The sequence below is a fragment of the Hylaeus volcanicus genome, chromosome 4 (assembly GCF_026283585.1).
Source record: "Hylaeus volcanicus isolate JK05 chromosome 4, UHH_iyHylVolc1.0_haploid, whole genome shotgun sequence".
NCBI lineage: Eukaryota > Metazoa > Arthropoda > Insecta > Hymenoptera > Colletidae > Hylaeus > Hylaeus volcanicus.
This window is the reverse complement of record NC_071979.1, coordinates 12,349,933-12,366,646: the sequence shown is the minus strand read 5'-3', so window position 1 is coordinate 12,366,646 and position 16,714 is coordinate 12,349,933. Positions and strand designations below refer to the sequence as shown.

General features: G+C 33.9%; 1 protein-coding gene across 7 annotated transcripts in view; it reads right to left on the bottom strand.

The window, feature by feature from the left end:
• The window catches only part of LOC128875944 (guanine nucleotide-binding protein G(q) subunit alpha), a 73,828-nt gene that overhangs the window by 2,693 nt on the left and 54,421 nt on the right, over positions 1-16,714 (bottom strand). For 2 of the 7 annotated variants that reach the window (XR_008456913.1, XM_054121986.1), the window contains exons 2-7: positions 12,095-12,279; positions 11,855-12,009; positions 4,688-4,816; positions 3,777-3,906; positions 3,531-3,684; positions 1,907-2,014 (exon numbers count right to left, since the gene is read on the bottom strand). Coding sequence is in view for 6 of the 7 variants with exons in the window: in XM_054121986.1 (XP_053977961.1) it covers positions 1,907-2,014; positions 3,531-3,684; positions 3,777-3,906; positions 4,688-4,816; positions 11,855-12,009; positions 12,095-12,279 (861 nt within the window). In the remaining variant the exon portion in view is untranslated. Of the gene's footprint in view, positions 1-92; positions 1,553-1,906; positions 2,015-2,912; positions 3,021-3,530; positions 3,685-3,776; positions 3,907-4,687; positions 4,817-5,409; positions 5,539-11,854; positions 12,010-12,094; positions 12,280-16,714 lie in introns of those variants that run through there. The other 5 variants (XM_054121991.1, XM_054121990.1, XM_054121989.1 and 2 more) reach the window with 5 other exon arrangements.

Sequence of the window (16,714 nt, the reverse complement as noted above, 5' to 3'; positions counted from 1 at the left end):
TTTTTATTTTTTATGCATGAAAATTTAAAAGAACATCAGTATATAAAGTATGTACACTTTGACGGGCAACATTAAATAATTAACTTAATTACACTGCGTAATGATGTATTTGAATTAAATAATCGAAGCACATAAATTTATGACAATTTTTTTACCCTTATAGTTATCAACTAAACAGAATAAATCATAGAAGTAAGAGTTAGTCGCAGAGGTTTTACAAAAGTATGTACAAAAGAAGAAAAGCACCGTGTAATTTAACAGATTTTGTTCAAATTATTTTTAAATCATTTATAATTTTGCAGAAATATCTATTGGGAGTTCTAGATTCCCATGAATACGAAATATAATATCACTTATTATAAACATTTGACTGTGCTTTGTCGATAGATAAAGACGAGTATGACGATAAAATAATGTATATGCGCACAGATTATAAACAGATTATAGTGTAACACTTGCTAGCTATTTTCTGAGCAAACTAAAGTTTTTGTTTAGTTTAATTTGGACATTAGGAAATTATGAAATTATTCAACAATGTGCAAATAAATAAGGTCTATGTAATGCATGCATTAAAACTTTGTGCAGAATATAATATTTCATCCAATTACCTTAGGGGACGTTCATTAATTACGTGAGGACGATTTTTACACAAGATTTCACTTAGAGTTTCCCTAAAAAGGGTTAAATAGTTAAATGTCGTTTGAAAAAGTTCAGTTACGCTAAAACACGTTATTGTTTGACATAAATCGAAGATTTTTATTATTCAAAAGATAGTTATTTAGTTTTTGGAAAGTGCGTGTTATAATTAAAGATAAGACGTTAAACAATTTTAAAGTACGGAAACAAATCAATTACTTGCTTCCAGTCGTATTTTGACTCGTAATAAAATATTACGTAAGAATGACTTTTACTCCCCTCCTCCTCGGGACTCTTACGTAATTAATGAACGGGCCCTTATAAGGTTGGCACTTATCGATTAAAATTAAGTTCCCTTACCAAACTGATCATAGTAATTTAATACGATATTTCAAATTTTACTTCTTCGTATGTATCGTAATCGAAATATATTACACTCCATGTTACAATTGTTTTGAGTTGCATTAAGTGAATAAAAATATATTTTATGTTGGCATAACATAATAATAATTAAACTAATCCAACTATTTGATGGACTCTATACCTCTAACAAAACTAAATACTCTTTTTTATCATACTTCGTGTTTTTTAAACTTATTACGATAGATGTATTTATAAATAATATTATCTAAGGGAAACAATATGGCAGTCTTGATATTTTGCACAGAAAATGAGATAGTCCAGTTTTACTTTCGATTTAACGATGTTTCGTGACACGTTGATATTAACTTTATAAAAAATCTGTATACGTTCTCAATAAAAGAAGTACAGTGTGTGTGTGTGTAGTGTCATCTAAAGATCGTGTATAAATGCAAAAATAGTCCAGAATCACATTAGGCAAGATTAAATTCCTTGAGTGCAGTTTGCATAATTGTATCTTTAACAGCACAGAATACAAGCTTGATGTTTTCAGTGTCTGATGAATAATTCCGTGAATGCAGCATGCGACAATAAACCACATATATTATTGTGAGTAAATGTTGTTTCGAAATATAAAAAAATCAATCTAATCTTGGTATACATACATTTTATAATGTGCTATTACTTGCAACTAACAATAATAGAAATTAGGTTTCATTAGAGAAATCTATGTTAACAAATATTAAATTGTACACGTCAGATTGATTTTTCTGTAGTAAATTAGTAATATTATTATAAAAATTACGCACCTTACGTTGAGACTGTAAGCAGCATGCGGATTAACTTGCACAACATACACAATGTTTAAAAACAAACAAATGCACATTCTCTACAATTACTAGCGTCATACCTGTGGCACACGTAAAGTGTGAATAAATTATCTTCTCCGTATCTGGATTCAAATCGACAAACATCCTTAAAATGAATTCTCTAGCAGCCATGGCATCTCTGGGTTGCCCTGCGAAATATACAAGCAAGCATACGAACTAATATTACTTCTAATTTTACGATTTAGCGTACAATCTCTGCATTTATTTTTTAATTACATTGTCAGTGGGATATTATTTTAGGATTTAATCGAGTCCAAGTCAAATACCGATTAGTACTGATAGCATGACATTAGAAGATTTATACTACCTATAACAGAGTACTTATGAAAACGTAAAAGAAAGTGTAAATGAAGGAGAACTACGATCGAACTTGGTCGTTCCAACGTAATGCATAAATTATTATATCCTAAAATTATACATAAGAGTTAGAAAAAACTGGGACAAAAATGAAAAGTATTGTTTCAATGTTGAAAATAATAACGGATAATATTTTTATTTCGCATTTCTTTTTTCATCGATTCTGGATTGTTCTCATACAAATCCAATAAATGTTGCAAGGACGGATTATTGAATTAGTTTCGTTAATTCTCGAAGAAGCCTTCTAAAAACTTTACCAACTGGATAAATCTCTTATGTAAGTTTTTTTGATATCGGTGTACACTCTATTAGATTATTACAAGGTGTATTTTAACGGTTGTGCAGTTTTATAAAAAGCTAAGAAACGTTTACGTAAAATTCATCGGAAGTGAATTGCAAAATAATCATGTTTACCTAAAACAAGAACTGAGCTCTAATGATTTACACGTATAAATCGATTCTATATCGATGAGAGTCTTGATTATTTATTATAGATGGATCATGTGTAATGTAAACTGAAATACGAACAAATAGCTTTTCTATGGTAGGGAAAGGGTTAAGCTTTCAAAAATACAGTTACAATTTTGTGATTTATAATTACTGGATCGATTTAGAAAGTTTTCTACGAGAATCTACAATTTTGCCAGGATGTGTTGTACTTGAACAGACCTGTCGCACACGTAAAGTGAGAGTAGCACATGCGGTCAGGATCAGGATTCGAACTGAGATAAACCTTTAAGATGAATTCCCTGGCTGGTACATCTTGCTGTTTAGGGCCTATACCATAAAACTTATTGATTTACTAATAACAAAACGAATAGTACATTCCAAAATAATGAAAAAATAATTATTAACCTGATCCTTTGAACAATTACCACCGAATATTTATCTTAAGCTGTGTTTAATCCTTCGCCTATCTCATATGGGGATATAAATAATTTATGACTAAAACGCTTTTATATCATTTCATACGATAGTTATTGAATATCGATATTGAACAGAATTTTCGAAAGATTTCGATCAATTTCACGAAATATTAACAAAGTTTTTGCAAACATAATGCTCCAGAAATGTCATCCATTCATTAAATTAATTTATGAATTATTAAGATGCTATCACGTGACTAAATTAACAATAAATAAGTATCGCACTATTCCACCGCGAACAATATATGTATATTTTATGTATCGTCAAACGATCCACGAATCGACCAATTAATAAGACTATCGATACACGAACCTTATCAACAGTTTTGTTTTCAATGTAAATATTCTTATATATACTCACCGTCGTATTCAGGAAAATAGTCAACAAGATGAGAATACATAATCTTCTCTTCGAGTAGATCTTTTTTGTTTAGGAACAGAATAACGGAGGAGTGTTGAAACCAAGGATATGTAATAATTGTTTTGAACAATGCCTTACTTTCTTCCATTCGATTCTGAAACCAACGAAAGTCATTTTCAATAATCGTAATTCCAATGACGATGAAAATATATGCTTTTATAATGGTAATTTTACGATTATATTTACCTCATTTTCCGACTCAAACAAGATTTGATCATATTCACTTAAAGCTACTAGAAAGATAATTGATGTGACATTCTCGAAACAATGAATCCACTTTCTTCTTTCCGATCTCTGTCCACCAACATCTACCATCCTGTAAAATACGTTTATATAAGATTTATCGTGTATTTGTTAGCACTTTTTTCAAGTATTCGCTACACATTAATAAAACGAATCTACTGTATTATTTATGCTATCACGCAATGCAATTCGCAAGTAATTACTATTGTTATATATATACATATAACAATATCGAATTAATGAAACGACTATTAACTAAAAATAGTGATATGTACAAAACTGTTTTCAGTGAATATAAAATTGCATGAAAAACATGCAAACAATAAGCTGATTCAAAGCAAAAGAAGAATGTATAATGTTTGATTAAACAGAGAAAAAGGAAAATAAAAGTCGACATAACGTAGCAATCAGCGTAATCCTATTTCGAGATAACAAATTATTTGTATAATCACTCGTTTCGTTGGAGTATTCCAAGGTCGAAATTATAACTACTACCAGCTATTGCACGAAACTATCGTTTTAACTACTTTCTACTGCTATTGTAACTACATCCTTACGGCTACTAAGGTACGGATGGATAATAATTATGTACACAACGGAATACTATTGCGGTACAGATCAGATAATATTCAGAAAACATACGACTGGAAACATTATCGATAAAAATAAATGGCATTATGACAATGTGTAAACAGAAGAAACAAGATAATTATAAGTTTAAAAAAAAAAACTAAACGAAATTTGATTCGTATTGAAAACTCACAAGGATACCTTGAATATCGATCCATTACTCCAAGTTAGTACGGAATTTACTTCTAAAAGTACAGTCAAGTTCAAGTAATGTGTGTTAGTACCTAAATATGATGGAGTCCAGATCAAACGGATATTCTATAATGCCAGTCGTAGGAGCTCGAGCCCGAAGAATGTCTTGTTCAGTAGGAAGGAAGTCGGGCTTTTCGATACGTTCTAGGTCACTAAGATAACTGCAAAACAAACGAAGCCACAGTCTGATAGTGCATGCCATGCATGTATTAAAGGTGATTATGAGGAGAGGAATATCGCGCAAAACAGCTCGCATGCTCGCCGTCCCTGCCTGAAAGAATTTTCGATACTGTCCAAGTTCATCGATTTGTACATATTATTCGGTTTTACGACATACGAAGGCGATAAGAAACGAAGACAGCTAACGGTCTTTCCACGCCCAACCCGAGTATCCGTTCCTCGCTAATTATACAATCAACCGAGACAGAGACACGCGCTGCGTATGTTCTTCTCGGAAAATGAAACGTAGCGAAGGAAGGAACGTGCGCGTAAAGTACGATATTCTTTATCGAAAAAAAGAAAAGAAAAAAAAAAAGAACACTCGGAAGCATCGTATGGCATAAAACTGGACGAATCAACGAAACTTGTCAGACATTGGTGAGAAAGAAAAAAGAAACATAATAAGTGATGATTTTCATGTACAAAGTGAAATTGGTGAGTTACAACGGATGCAGGCACGATGCAGAAATAGTCCGATGTAAGTAGTACACAGGCACAGGCAGCTTCCCCCTTTTCTTTTCACGACGAGACGTACCTAAATCGAATCTCTTCCAAGTCAAAAGGATATTCAATTATACCAGTAGTGGGCACTCTCACACGAAGAATGTCCTGTTCTGTGGGGAGGTAGTTTGGTGCCGCGACTCGATCTATCTCCATTAGGTAACTGAAACATCATGTTCTCAATGCCTGATACGCGAGAAGAAGCAGAGCACTCTCGAAATATAATCTCGTATAAAGAACGAATATCAAACAGGATGTGAGAAATCCTAGACAAATATATGGTAAACATTAGGGACGACTTTTTCACCCTTTTTCATCGTCGAACAAATTATGCATGCTTCGGGGGCTACATGCGCCTAGAATAATTACTTTTATTCAAAAATCATTACGCGTGCCTTGGACATTTTACCTTTCGTTCATTAGCTGATCAACGTTTAGTCGAAAATTAATAAAATAAGAAGTGTTGCAACCATTTCCGTAAGGCGATTTACCGAGAATACCTTTTGTAGATACATTAATGTTATTATTATTATATTTCTCCCAAAACAGAGGTTATTTACAAGTTTATACAAAAAATTGCAAGTATTAGGTCTACCGGAAAGTTCTGTCCGTTCCGGTTACAACAAGTTTCAACGAGTATGCGCATATTCCTTAAAAAATGATATAGAAATTGCAATCACGCTGGCAAGATATCATAAATAATGATAAAAATTATACTATTCAATCAAATTTATTTAAGGTACGAGAAATTCATTATTTTATTTTATTCTAAAAACGGACTGAACTTTCCGCTAGACCTAATATTAAAAAGATTCTGTGACAAAGATAATCCAATGAAAAATGAAATCTAGGCAAACTTGCAATCAAATCAGTTGCGATATCGAATAAAAATATTTCTAAAAAATCGATTTCTTTTTATCCATCTAGGTGTATATAGCCCCTTGAACGTACGTGTATTTTTCTAGTACAGAGTGTCCCACGTAAAACAAGTCACCTAGTTGTTTTTTGTTGTTGCGGCGATACGAAAAGTATTTTGCACGTAATACGAATGATTTCCAAGTGCGAATATGTTTCAAGAAATTTGCTCAAAAGTTTACAAGGCCATCCGTGATTTTCGGAGCTGACACAGATATGCATTCGGACATGTGTAACGGGTGTAACTTTAAAATTAATAGAGCACCCCAATTTAAAGTGGAATATTTTATTTATGAATTTATTTTCAAGTAAGCGCTCTGTTCATGGAACACAATTAAATAATTTAACGCGCGAATAGTATAAACTTCAGTCTACAGCAATATATAAAACTAATCGATTAATATCAACGAAATGTCAATATCATGATGTTGCTTCAAAATGAAAATGGTGTATTTTAGAAAAATGATTACTTTTTATTCGAATATAACAAGTAGATAAAAATAAAATTTCAATAATTACATGTAATCCATGAATATATAATGAATATATAAAGAAAATTGATCCAAAAATTCTATCGTTACAACACAAAAAGGTGCTTCAAAGATGCAATCTCGAAGAGTATAAATTTCATATTTCTTTAAAAATTGTATAATTCTAGATCATTTTAAAGTCATACTGTATATTCGAATACATATTTTTGTTAATTACAACATAGAGAAACAAAATATGCAGTTCCGTGTAAAAGAAAACAGACACGGAGGAGCCTTGAAAACTTTGAAAAACAAGATATCGAAACAACAGATTTTTCGCAGAGGAATTTCAAGTCACTTCGAAACCATTCAAGTTACATATGGAACGCTTCTTTTATTGATTTTTGTCTTTGATCAAATATGTACTCCGTTAATGGAGATTAACGAGAAACTGCAGTATTTTGTTTCGTAATTTTTAACAACTGTTACTACCTGGTACTCGAGTGCCACACAATGGTTAAGAAAGAAGAAGGAACGTCTATATAATAATTATTTAATCCTGTTAGTATAATTACAAATCGTGTCGAGGAAGACCGTACCGAACCGAAGAGATAGAAGAATCTATATATAGATTACAGAGATTAGGAATACTTATTAATACTACTTATAAGTCACAGGAAACCAAGTTCTACCTTTCTGAAATACAATTCCTTGAAGTTCACATTGCTATACTACTATAATTAATGCGGACACAGTTATTAAAATAAAACCATTATATATGCAAGTATGTCACAATACAGTGGATTCTGGTTATTTGGGCCAGTCGCAAATTTGGGAGAAATCTTAAAGAACAAAACCGAATACTTACATGAAACTTGGTATATACGGGGCAGCAGCTTAATCGGGCCAAATAGCTCCAATGTGTTCCAATTAACCGGAATCGACTGTATTCGGTTCTATCTTAATAATAAATTCACTGTAATCAATTATCTTATACCTCACGAATTTGTTATTGAAAACTTCTAATCTAAAATTACTTATTAAAATTTACAATTTCATATGTACAAATATTTTCTCCCGTTATCGTCTCGCTTTAAATAATATTTACACATACCGAAGATAACTCGAAACGTTTAAAATAAATTGGTACTCGTATACGAGACGGAAAAGTTTCAGTTTTTAACACTTTTCGTACGGTCACATCTAGAGAATACAATTAGGTGGTTTGTCGTTTAGGTGGGGCACCCTGTAGTATATTTTTATGTTAACGTTGAATACGAATGGCGTTCCGAAGGAAATCGTAAGGCATCCTGAAAATTCGTAAATGTGTGCGCATGATCCTCTTACATCGTTCGTACCAAATCTGCACCCGTGTACACATGTTTGAAAATTGGTTCAGCAGCCAACACATTATTGATACAAATTAGAATCGAACCGTACTATTGAGTTGTCCGGAAAGTTCGTGCCGATTTTTAAGGTAAATTCAAAGGCAACAAATTGCAATTTCGATATACATTTATTAAATTATATAGACACCATTTTCTTTCGCAGCTTTTCTCTGTCTTTTGCGCAACTTGAACACTAGTTCCTTCAGACTGTGTTAAGTTTTTCTGTGAAAAACTTTTCGATGTAATTTTTTAACTCGACTGAAAAGTTGAAGTTCTTACGATTAAGGGAATTTTGTGCAGATTTAAAGAACTACAACTCCGAGGGTCCAATGGCGAGCGAAGTTGTAAGATAAGTTTGGAAGTTTTTTACCAATAAAGGATTTCTTTTTTAAATATAAGTTTAGAGTTGCATCAACTGAATGCGTATGTATTGTTGTAGAAGTATCAAGACACCCTGTGGCCTCTGTGGTGTGGTGTGGCGTCAGGAGTTGGCGTGTTTAGAAAAAACAATTGCAGGTGGAACTGTCAAACTGTCGGATTTCGGCTGGTAGCCGAACTTGTTAACACGTTCGAATTGTTCGGGAACTATTAAATTATATTGTATTACGGTGTTGTTGTTGTTGTTATTCCTGTTGAGTTATGGTTTATAATAAACGGACACGCGGAGCGAAAGTCGCCACCGACGTTTCCAACAGTATTATTAATTAAATTGTCAGAGATATGTGTGTTTTAAATTCTCTTAGGTAGCCATCATTTTCTATCCAAGTGTAATAATAAGGAAATTTTATAAATACCTAAATAAGTAAAAGTCTAAAGGTCCAATGTCAGGTAAATACGATGAAGTTGGGTCTAAGCTACGTTTCAAAGTTTTCTACCAATAAGGGATTCTTTCTCTTTGAATACAAATTTAGAATCTCATCGATTAAATGCATTTATAATATTAATTAAACCCTCAAAGATATGTGTGTTTTAAATTCTCCCAGGTAGGCATACCTCCTTAATATGACTTACCCACGATAATTTTCTATCCAAGTGTAATAATAAGGGAATTTTGTAAAGACCTAGATAAGTGCAAATCTTAGAGTCCACTGTCAGATAAATACAATAAGTCGAGTCTGAGCTAACTTTGAAAACTTGTTGCAATAAGAAATTGTTTTTAAATATAAGTTTAGAGTTGCATGAATTAAATCCGTATACGTTATCAATATAATTCTCAAAAATATGTACGTTTTGAATTTTCCTAGGCATATCCCCTCAGTATGATTTACCCACGACAACTTTCTATCGCAGTGTAGTGATAAAGGAAATTTGTAAAGACCTGAATAAGTGCAAATCTGTGGATACAATGATTAGTAAATATGGCGTGTAGGGTAGATCATCTTAATAAAACCTCAACTATTTTTACATAACGCCATTTCGATCGCTAGTTGTGAACATTTTCGTTCAATCGCTGTTTTTAGCTCATCTAATTGCGAGCAATGCTTATTTATAGTTTGATTGTTTAGTAGAAGCTCACAAAAATTGATTCTTTTCCATTTCCAACAGGCACAGAGCATGACTTTCCTCTCCCCGAGATCTTCTCCGTTCAACGGTATTATAAATAATCCATTTTTCATCCCTCGTTGATACTTGCTTCGAAAATGGTGTCTCCTTGTCGCGTTTATAGAGCGAGTCACGCATGAAAATGTGATTCATTAAATCGTCGACAACTTATGCGTCAATACAAGCCAAACTTCATAAAATCCTCGTGGATGGTGGTTTTTGATATTTTCAACATTTCTGGTAATTCACGTGTTGAATATCGTGGGTTAGTCTCGGTGTGTATTTTGATTTGATTTTCATCGATCACGGAAAACTACCCGAGTGTTCTCGATCTTTAAGGTTGAAATCACCAGCTTTAAAGCTAGCAAACCATTTCTGAACAATTCTTTCAGCTGTAGCACCTTCACCATAAACAGCGTATATCCTGTTTGCTGTTTGTGTGGCATTTTGTCTCCTTGCGTTAAAAAAAAAGCATCGAATGCCTATAATTCACTATGTTTCTTTTCATATTCAAGGCCATATAAACCTGACAAAAATTAATGTACCCTAGCTAAACTTTTTTCCAAAAATACCTGAAATCACCCTTTATAATTTGTACAGGTTTCGTTTATTTTCGATCATTCTGATGTATTCAAGACCAGTCCTAATCCCACTTACCGAAAATCGGCACAAACTTTGCGGACAATCTAATATTAACCCTTAACGGTCCAAGTTTTGCGTCGATAGACTGTCCACTGTGACATTTTTCACAAACAGAAATTACGTTACATTAATCGTGAGATGCCTTTATTTATTTTAAATAGGAACAATTTTATCAACATGTCTATTTTCTGGGTTCGAATCGCCCGATAAAAATTTAGATGATGCTTTGCAGAAAAAAGTTGCCGATCTACGTAATAGTTTTATGTAATAAATGATTGACTCAAAAGAAAAAATATGAAGTAAAATTTCCAAACGTATTCTTTGAGTGTTGTTTTATTACTTATAATTTGAACGTATTAATTAACGTTATGAAGTCAAGTAAACTTTGTAGAAACACGCCATCATCTTTGTAATAGATCTATGATTAAATAAAGAACAATCCCTAGTGAATTTCTGATTTCGTCCTTTAAGAAAGAACTTGAGAATGAATGAACAAGAAATGTCATATAGAATGTTTTCGTTGAATTCATATTCCTTGTGAGAAATATAAGAAATATATTATAAGTACAAAGAGTTACAAACTGCTTTCTTGGAAACTAACGAAAATATCGATATCTTTTTCGCTATAGTTAAAATAATCATTTATTGCGCAACATTTTTTGAGGTGACTGATAGAGGCAACAACTGGGCCATTTACGTTGTTTTAATAAACAGTGATATTAACATCTTGGATAGCTTTTACAAAACTGGATAACATTTGCTCGAACCCTTTTTTAAAACGATGCATAGTTACAAAGTTCGATTCTTCCGGGGTTACATGAAAGAGTAAGTTATAGTAATCACTCCTACAACTAAAAGAAATATGAAATTAAAAATAAATGCTGTTTGTTTATCGGTTAGTCCGACAACATCATTTTGCATGCTATAAATTAACCGGGTTTTGATATTTTCCGTTTTATTCACCTCCTTTAATTATACTTTAATAATAGTAATAATAATAATAATAATAATAATCAAACACCCGTTTGAAGCAAATGTTGTTCAGTTTTATAAGAGGTATCCAAATAATAAACAAAATAAAACATCTTCCATTCAGAAAAATGTAGGGTGCTCCTTTTCTCCCCAAAAAGTCGATAAAAAATTTATCATTTAACTGTAGCAAAAATGAAGTCGATATTTTCATTAGTTTCTGAGAAAACTGTTAGTAACACTTTATACGGAACACCCTGAAAGAAAAAGTATGCGTGGTTTATAAATCAGTCCACATGAAATTTAGTTAATAAATTCTGGAGTAAAACAGAAATATGCATATCGAGATTCTCGATTGCAGCTATCGTTCACGAGGCCGAGAGTACTTCGATTAAAGCACGAAATTTTGCCTGTGCCTGAGAGGAGTACTTGGACCGCTAAGGGTTAAGTAATATTCGTGAAAAAAGAAGACAGAAATGATATGCTCTCCTCAAAAATAAATCTATATAATATATGTATGTATATATAATCGGGCATCGGAAGGACTACTTACTATTTAGCGGAGTCTGTGAGTTGATATTCTCGCCTGCGATCGTAACACTCCTGGATGCCAGCATCTGCCCATAAATCCTTGATTGCCTCTACATATGGACTTTCAAACGTTGTAACCGTTTCGAAATCCACGACACGTACGAGCTCTGCTTTTTCCTACGGTAAAGTGCGAACGTTGCATTCGAGTACCATAATTAACGGTCGCAAAAAGGGAGCCATGGTCACCGATAAAAATACTTACCACACTCGACGAGTCGCCGTACTCGATCTTGAGAAGGTCCATCGCTCGAATCATGGACTGCATAGCCATGAAAATGTTTTGGTACACGAGTTTAATGAACCCCCTCTTGTCATCGTCGGAGTAGCCGGATCCGTGGATAATTCTCATCTGTTTGATAAAGGTGGATTTGCCGGATTCACCAGTACCTGTAACAACGTTTCCGTCTCATTACCGTTGTCCCTATATAGCGAAACGAACCGGTGTTTCTGGGTCGCTTGCCCACCGATTTGTCTTAACTTTTTGATTAATGTATTCACGAGTTCAGTTTATGCACGGCATTCAGCGGTAACGAAAGGATTCTATTGCGCCAACTGTCTATTATTACTGACCGCCTCGCGACTTGCTCGGAAGTGCAACTGTGTCAAGAATATCGGTACTTGCAACGGAAATTCGGATGTTTACGAAAATAACCATATTTTCGATCCTATTATTTCGATTCGAGCACGCTTAAGAGGGCGGTCTGGTTCGGACGACTAAAATATAGCCGATTTTATAGAATTCTTTTTGTTGAAATGGTAAGGAATATTGGAACGAGGCCTTTTCCATAACATTAAGTAATGCTAAGACTACTCATTTGTATTTTTCTCATGGACAAGTGTTTTAGAATAAATATTGAAACATTGGTCTCAACGATGCGCAGTTTCAGCGACGGAGTACTGTTTAACAAAAGCTTTTGTAATTCCGTAAATTTTTCGAAAATCCTTTCGCGGAATATTTGTAAATACTATAAAGATTCTAAAAAAAAGAATTTTTTAAAAATCGATTTTGCATATGTTTGAACTGAGGTTATAAATAATTGAATGCAGAGGCACAGAATTAATTTCTACATCTAATGACATCAATTTTTTTTACAAAAAATTAATAAAGAAGGGTAATTTTTCGAATCTCTTGAATCCTATCACCTCCTTACTAATTTTCCTTACGCTACCAATAACTTTTACTTGTAAAGTCACCGTTTCAGAAGTAATTATACCGAAAACGTCGCAAAATAAAATGATAAGCTTTCGCTCTCAGCCCACCCAAACTATTATTTTTATTCAAAACTTCCCATCGAGAGCTAAAAAAAAAAAGAAACTAAACTTCTTAAATATCATCAAAATCTCTAACCAGCGTTTCTATCGATGCAAAGTATCGACTCGAAGATTCACAATCCAATACGTTAACGTTATGTCTTCAATCGAGAGAAGCAAACGATTGCAACCTTGCGCATAAATGCAAATAATATTCAGCGAGTAAAGGCATAAACTCGACTGCGTATTACCATCGATATCTTGATTTTCCAAATCAAAACAAGTAAAAAACGAGACATTGAACCAAGCTTTTTCTACATTCGAACCGATCCAATGACAGGTAACGTGTTGCGTTATCGCTTGCCGATACAATACGTTCCGACTATCTACAAACGTTACGAGTTATTAATTGCTGCGTAAGTCGTTCGCCGGGTCGCATATTAATATTTGCATTTGCATGATCCGTGTCGCTTTGCAGCGAGTTTCTCCGCGAACACGTGGACTAAGGCCGACTATCTATGGGCAAGCGAAAGAATTGTCTTGGTGCAAAGGCACGTCTAGAAACTTATCGACGGGGTACAACTAAAGATTAACAGAGACGATGACACCGCGATACTTTATAAAACTGTATGAAGATAAGACAGAGAAAAAGTTTATCTATGTGCAATCGATGGAAGCTTGCTATTAGGTTGTCCAGAAAATTCCTGCCAATTTCTAAGAAAAACTCAAAGGCATATAACATATATACATGTATTTATTGAATTACATAGGTGCCATTTTGTTCCACAACCTTTCCATGTTTTAAGGGATGTATGTTATTTGTTTTCAACCATTTCGATATATTCAGACCTGTACCATCTACCAAAAATCGACATGGACTTTCCAGACGACCCAATAGTATACGTGTACAGGTTGTCACGTATAAATTAGTGTTAAAAAACTGTTTTCTTAGAAACTAACGAAATTATCGACTTCATTCTTGTTACAGGCCAACGGTAGAGGGAAGCTGATATTTTAGTGTGCAATACATTTTTTGAAGCGAAGGTTACGAGGAAAAAGAGACCTCCTACATTTTTTTTAAAGAGAGGTGCTAAAACATGTCTTAAGGAGGAAACGTCTAAATTCGTTTCGTGAATATTGTTGCACGCTTAAGATGTGTTGTTATTAGGTGTGGGAAAAAGCTTTAACCTGTGGATTTCATAGAACTGAAATTATTGTAGGAGTCTCTACGAAAAATAAGGCACGGAGCCACGATTAGAACCCACGATCTTCGGATCCACTCTATTCGCGTTCTTGTTTGACTCCTTAGTCTTGGCTATGGGGGGCGCGAACCTACACTATTATTACATTTTATTTAATTTCATCGACCTTTTATAGTTATAAAGCGTCGACATTTGGCTGTTTAGAACGTTACGCAGTTTGGCAACAGGTAAATGCAACCGCTCTCGGGTGCCAGTCGTATCGTACATCCCTAACTTCAATAAGAAACGAAATATCACAAAAACCAGTCGACCTAAAATTCACTTTGTTTCTAGATCTTATACTACCAATCTAAAAATAACAGTAATTCAATTCAGTTAATTCCAAGTCACAGAAAAACAGCAAGACAGTTCACAGCTAGTCTCCAGTCAGCAAGTCTACATAAAGCATTGCGTTAACACTTTATCTACCGGGCTATCTAGAAGCAGACTTTAATTCAAAAAAGAATTTTCTACGGTAGCATATGCCAATCTAGGCTGACAATAATTCCACCATACTGTTACTGGGTACATTGAAGGCCAAGTCTGTTACCAAGCACTGAACATTGTAAGTAGACAACCATCAACATAGTAAATAAATTCAAATAACTAAATACTGCAATTAAAAAGCCTATAAATAGGCTCCCGGTAAATAAAGTGTTAACTTGCGTCGTACTATTTAACTTCGTTTACAATAAATATATTTAGAATAAGAAAAGAAAAAAAACATTTTTGTTATCGCCACCGTGACAAGATCCTAGCGAACACGTCCGGAACTTTGTCGTGGATCATGAGTCGAAAGCAGTTGGACTATGATTCGCCGGTAGAAGAATTAGGACGAGCGTCTTGTCGAACGGAGTCACGTGCACGTATCTAATTGTATGTTTGTAGTTTTATGGGGCTTGCTCGTTCTCCGTGCAAAGAACGATGACAACACACTTGCGCACCGGTACACGTCCCTGAACATGGTGGGGCGGTAACACTGGCGACGATACGGGGCAAAGAGTGGCGTGGCTTAACGGTAGCAGTGACGGTGGCGACACGGCAAACGAGGATGCGCACGGATGACACAGGAAGAGAGAGAGAGAGAGAGAGAGAGAGAGAGAGAGAGAGAGAGAGAGGAGGGGTTGGGGGGGAGCGCGCAAGCGTATACGGCGCCAGCATCGCCCTCGCGAAATCATGAATGAAAACGGGCGAGTGGCCAACATTGCTGCGTGCTATCTTACCGCCGCGTATGGATCTCCTCTCGTCTTCCTTTCGAATGCACACGAGCTTCTACTCTGCTTTCGTGCTCTCTTTTGTATGGCTGGCAGCAGCGGCGAAAGCCTTTTGTGTTGCCCGCCGAGAAAAGACGAATCGCTCTTACCAACACCGGCCTTCTTCAACGGCGCGTTACCGTCGCGCATAAGAAAGCCTGGTTTGTACATACAACGGTGTGAATAATAGATCTCCCGACGTTTTAAGAGGTTTATTTAAGCAACGATCTCCCCCTGGCTGTGTCATTTTACGAACCTATTAGGGCTACCCATAAGTAACGCTGTTTTTATTTCTTCTAATTTTAAACCATCTGCACTCGGAGCCATTTCGCTACAGAATGTGCAAACAGAAATCATGTCGTATTACGTAATGTAACCTGTAAAGCATGTAATTTACTGTAATGATACTCGAGCTTATATGAATCTTTAGACATTGAGATCTGAAGATATTTATGTCAAAAATCAAAATTTTATACCATTCTGATATGTGATAATGTGTGAAACAGTCATAGGTATTCATTGATAGTTTCCATCTATTAAGTTACACTCTTAGGCTTTGTTTATCTTCGTAAATTGCACCATGTCATACAAAATATGTTCCCACATCTTACTTTCATAGACAAATGCTCTTTGTCGTTTTTTTAAAGTGTAGATTATTCACACATTCTTTTTCCATAAATATATATATATATATATAACAAATATGAGGTATATATATAACAAATATGAGGTATATTTCTATTAAAATTTCTATTTCTAGTAAAATTTCTATTCAAATATCACGAAAAATCAAATAAAAATATGACACGTGTATTAAGATATATATATATATCTATATATATATTAAGATATATTTGATTGAAAAATCAAATAAAAATATGACACGTGTATTAAGATATATATATATATATATATCTATATATATATATTAAGATATATTTGATTGAAAAATCAAATAAAAATATGACACGTGTATTAAGATATATATATATATATATATCTATATATATATATTAAGATATATTTGATTGAAAAATCAAATAAAAATATGACACGTGTATTAAGATATATATATAT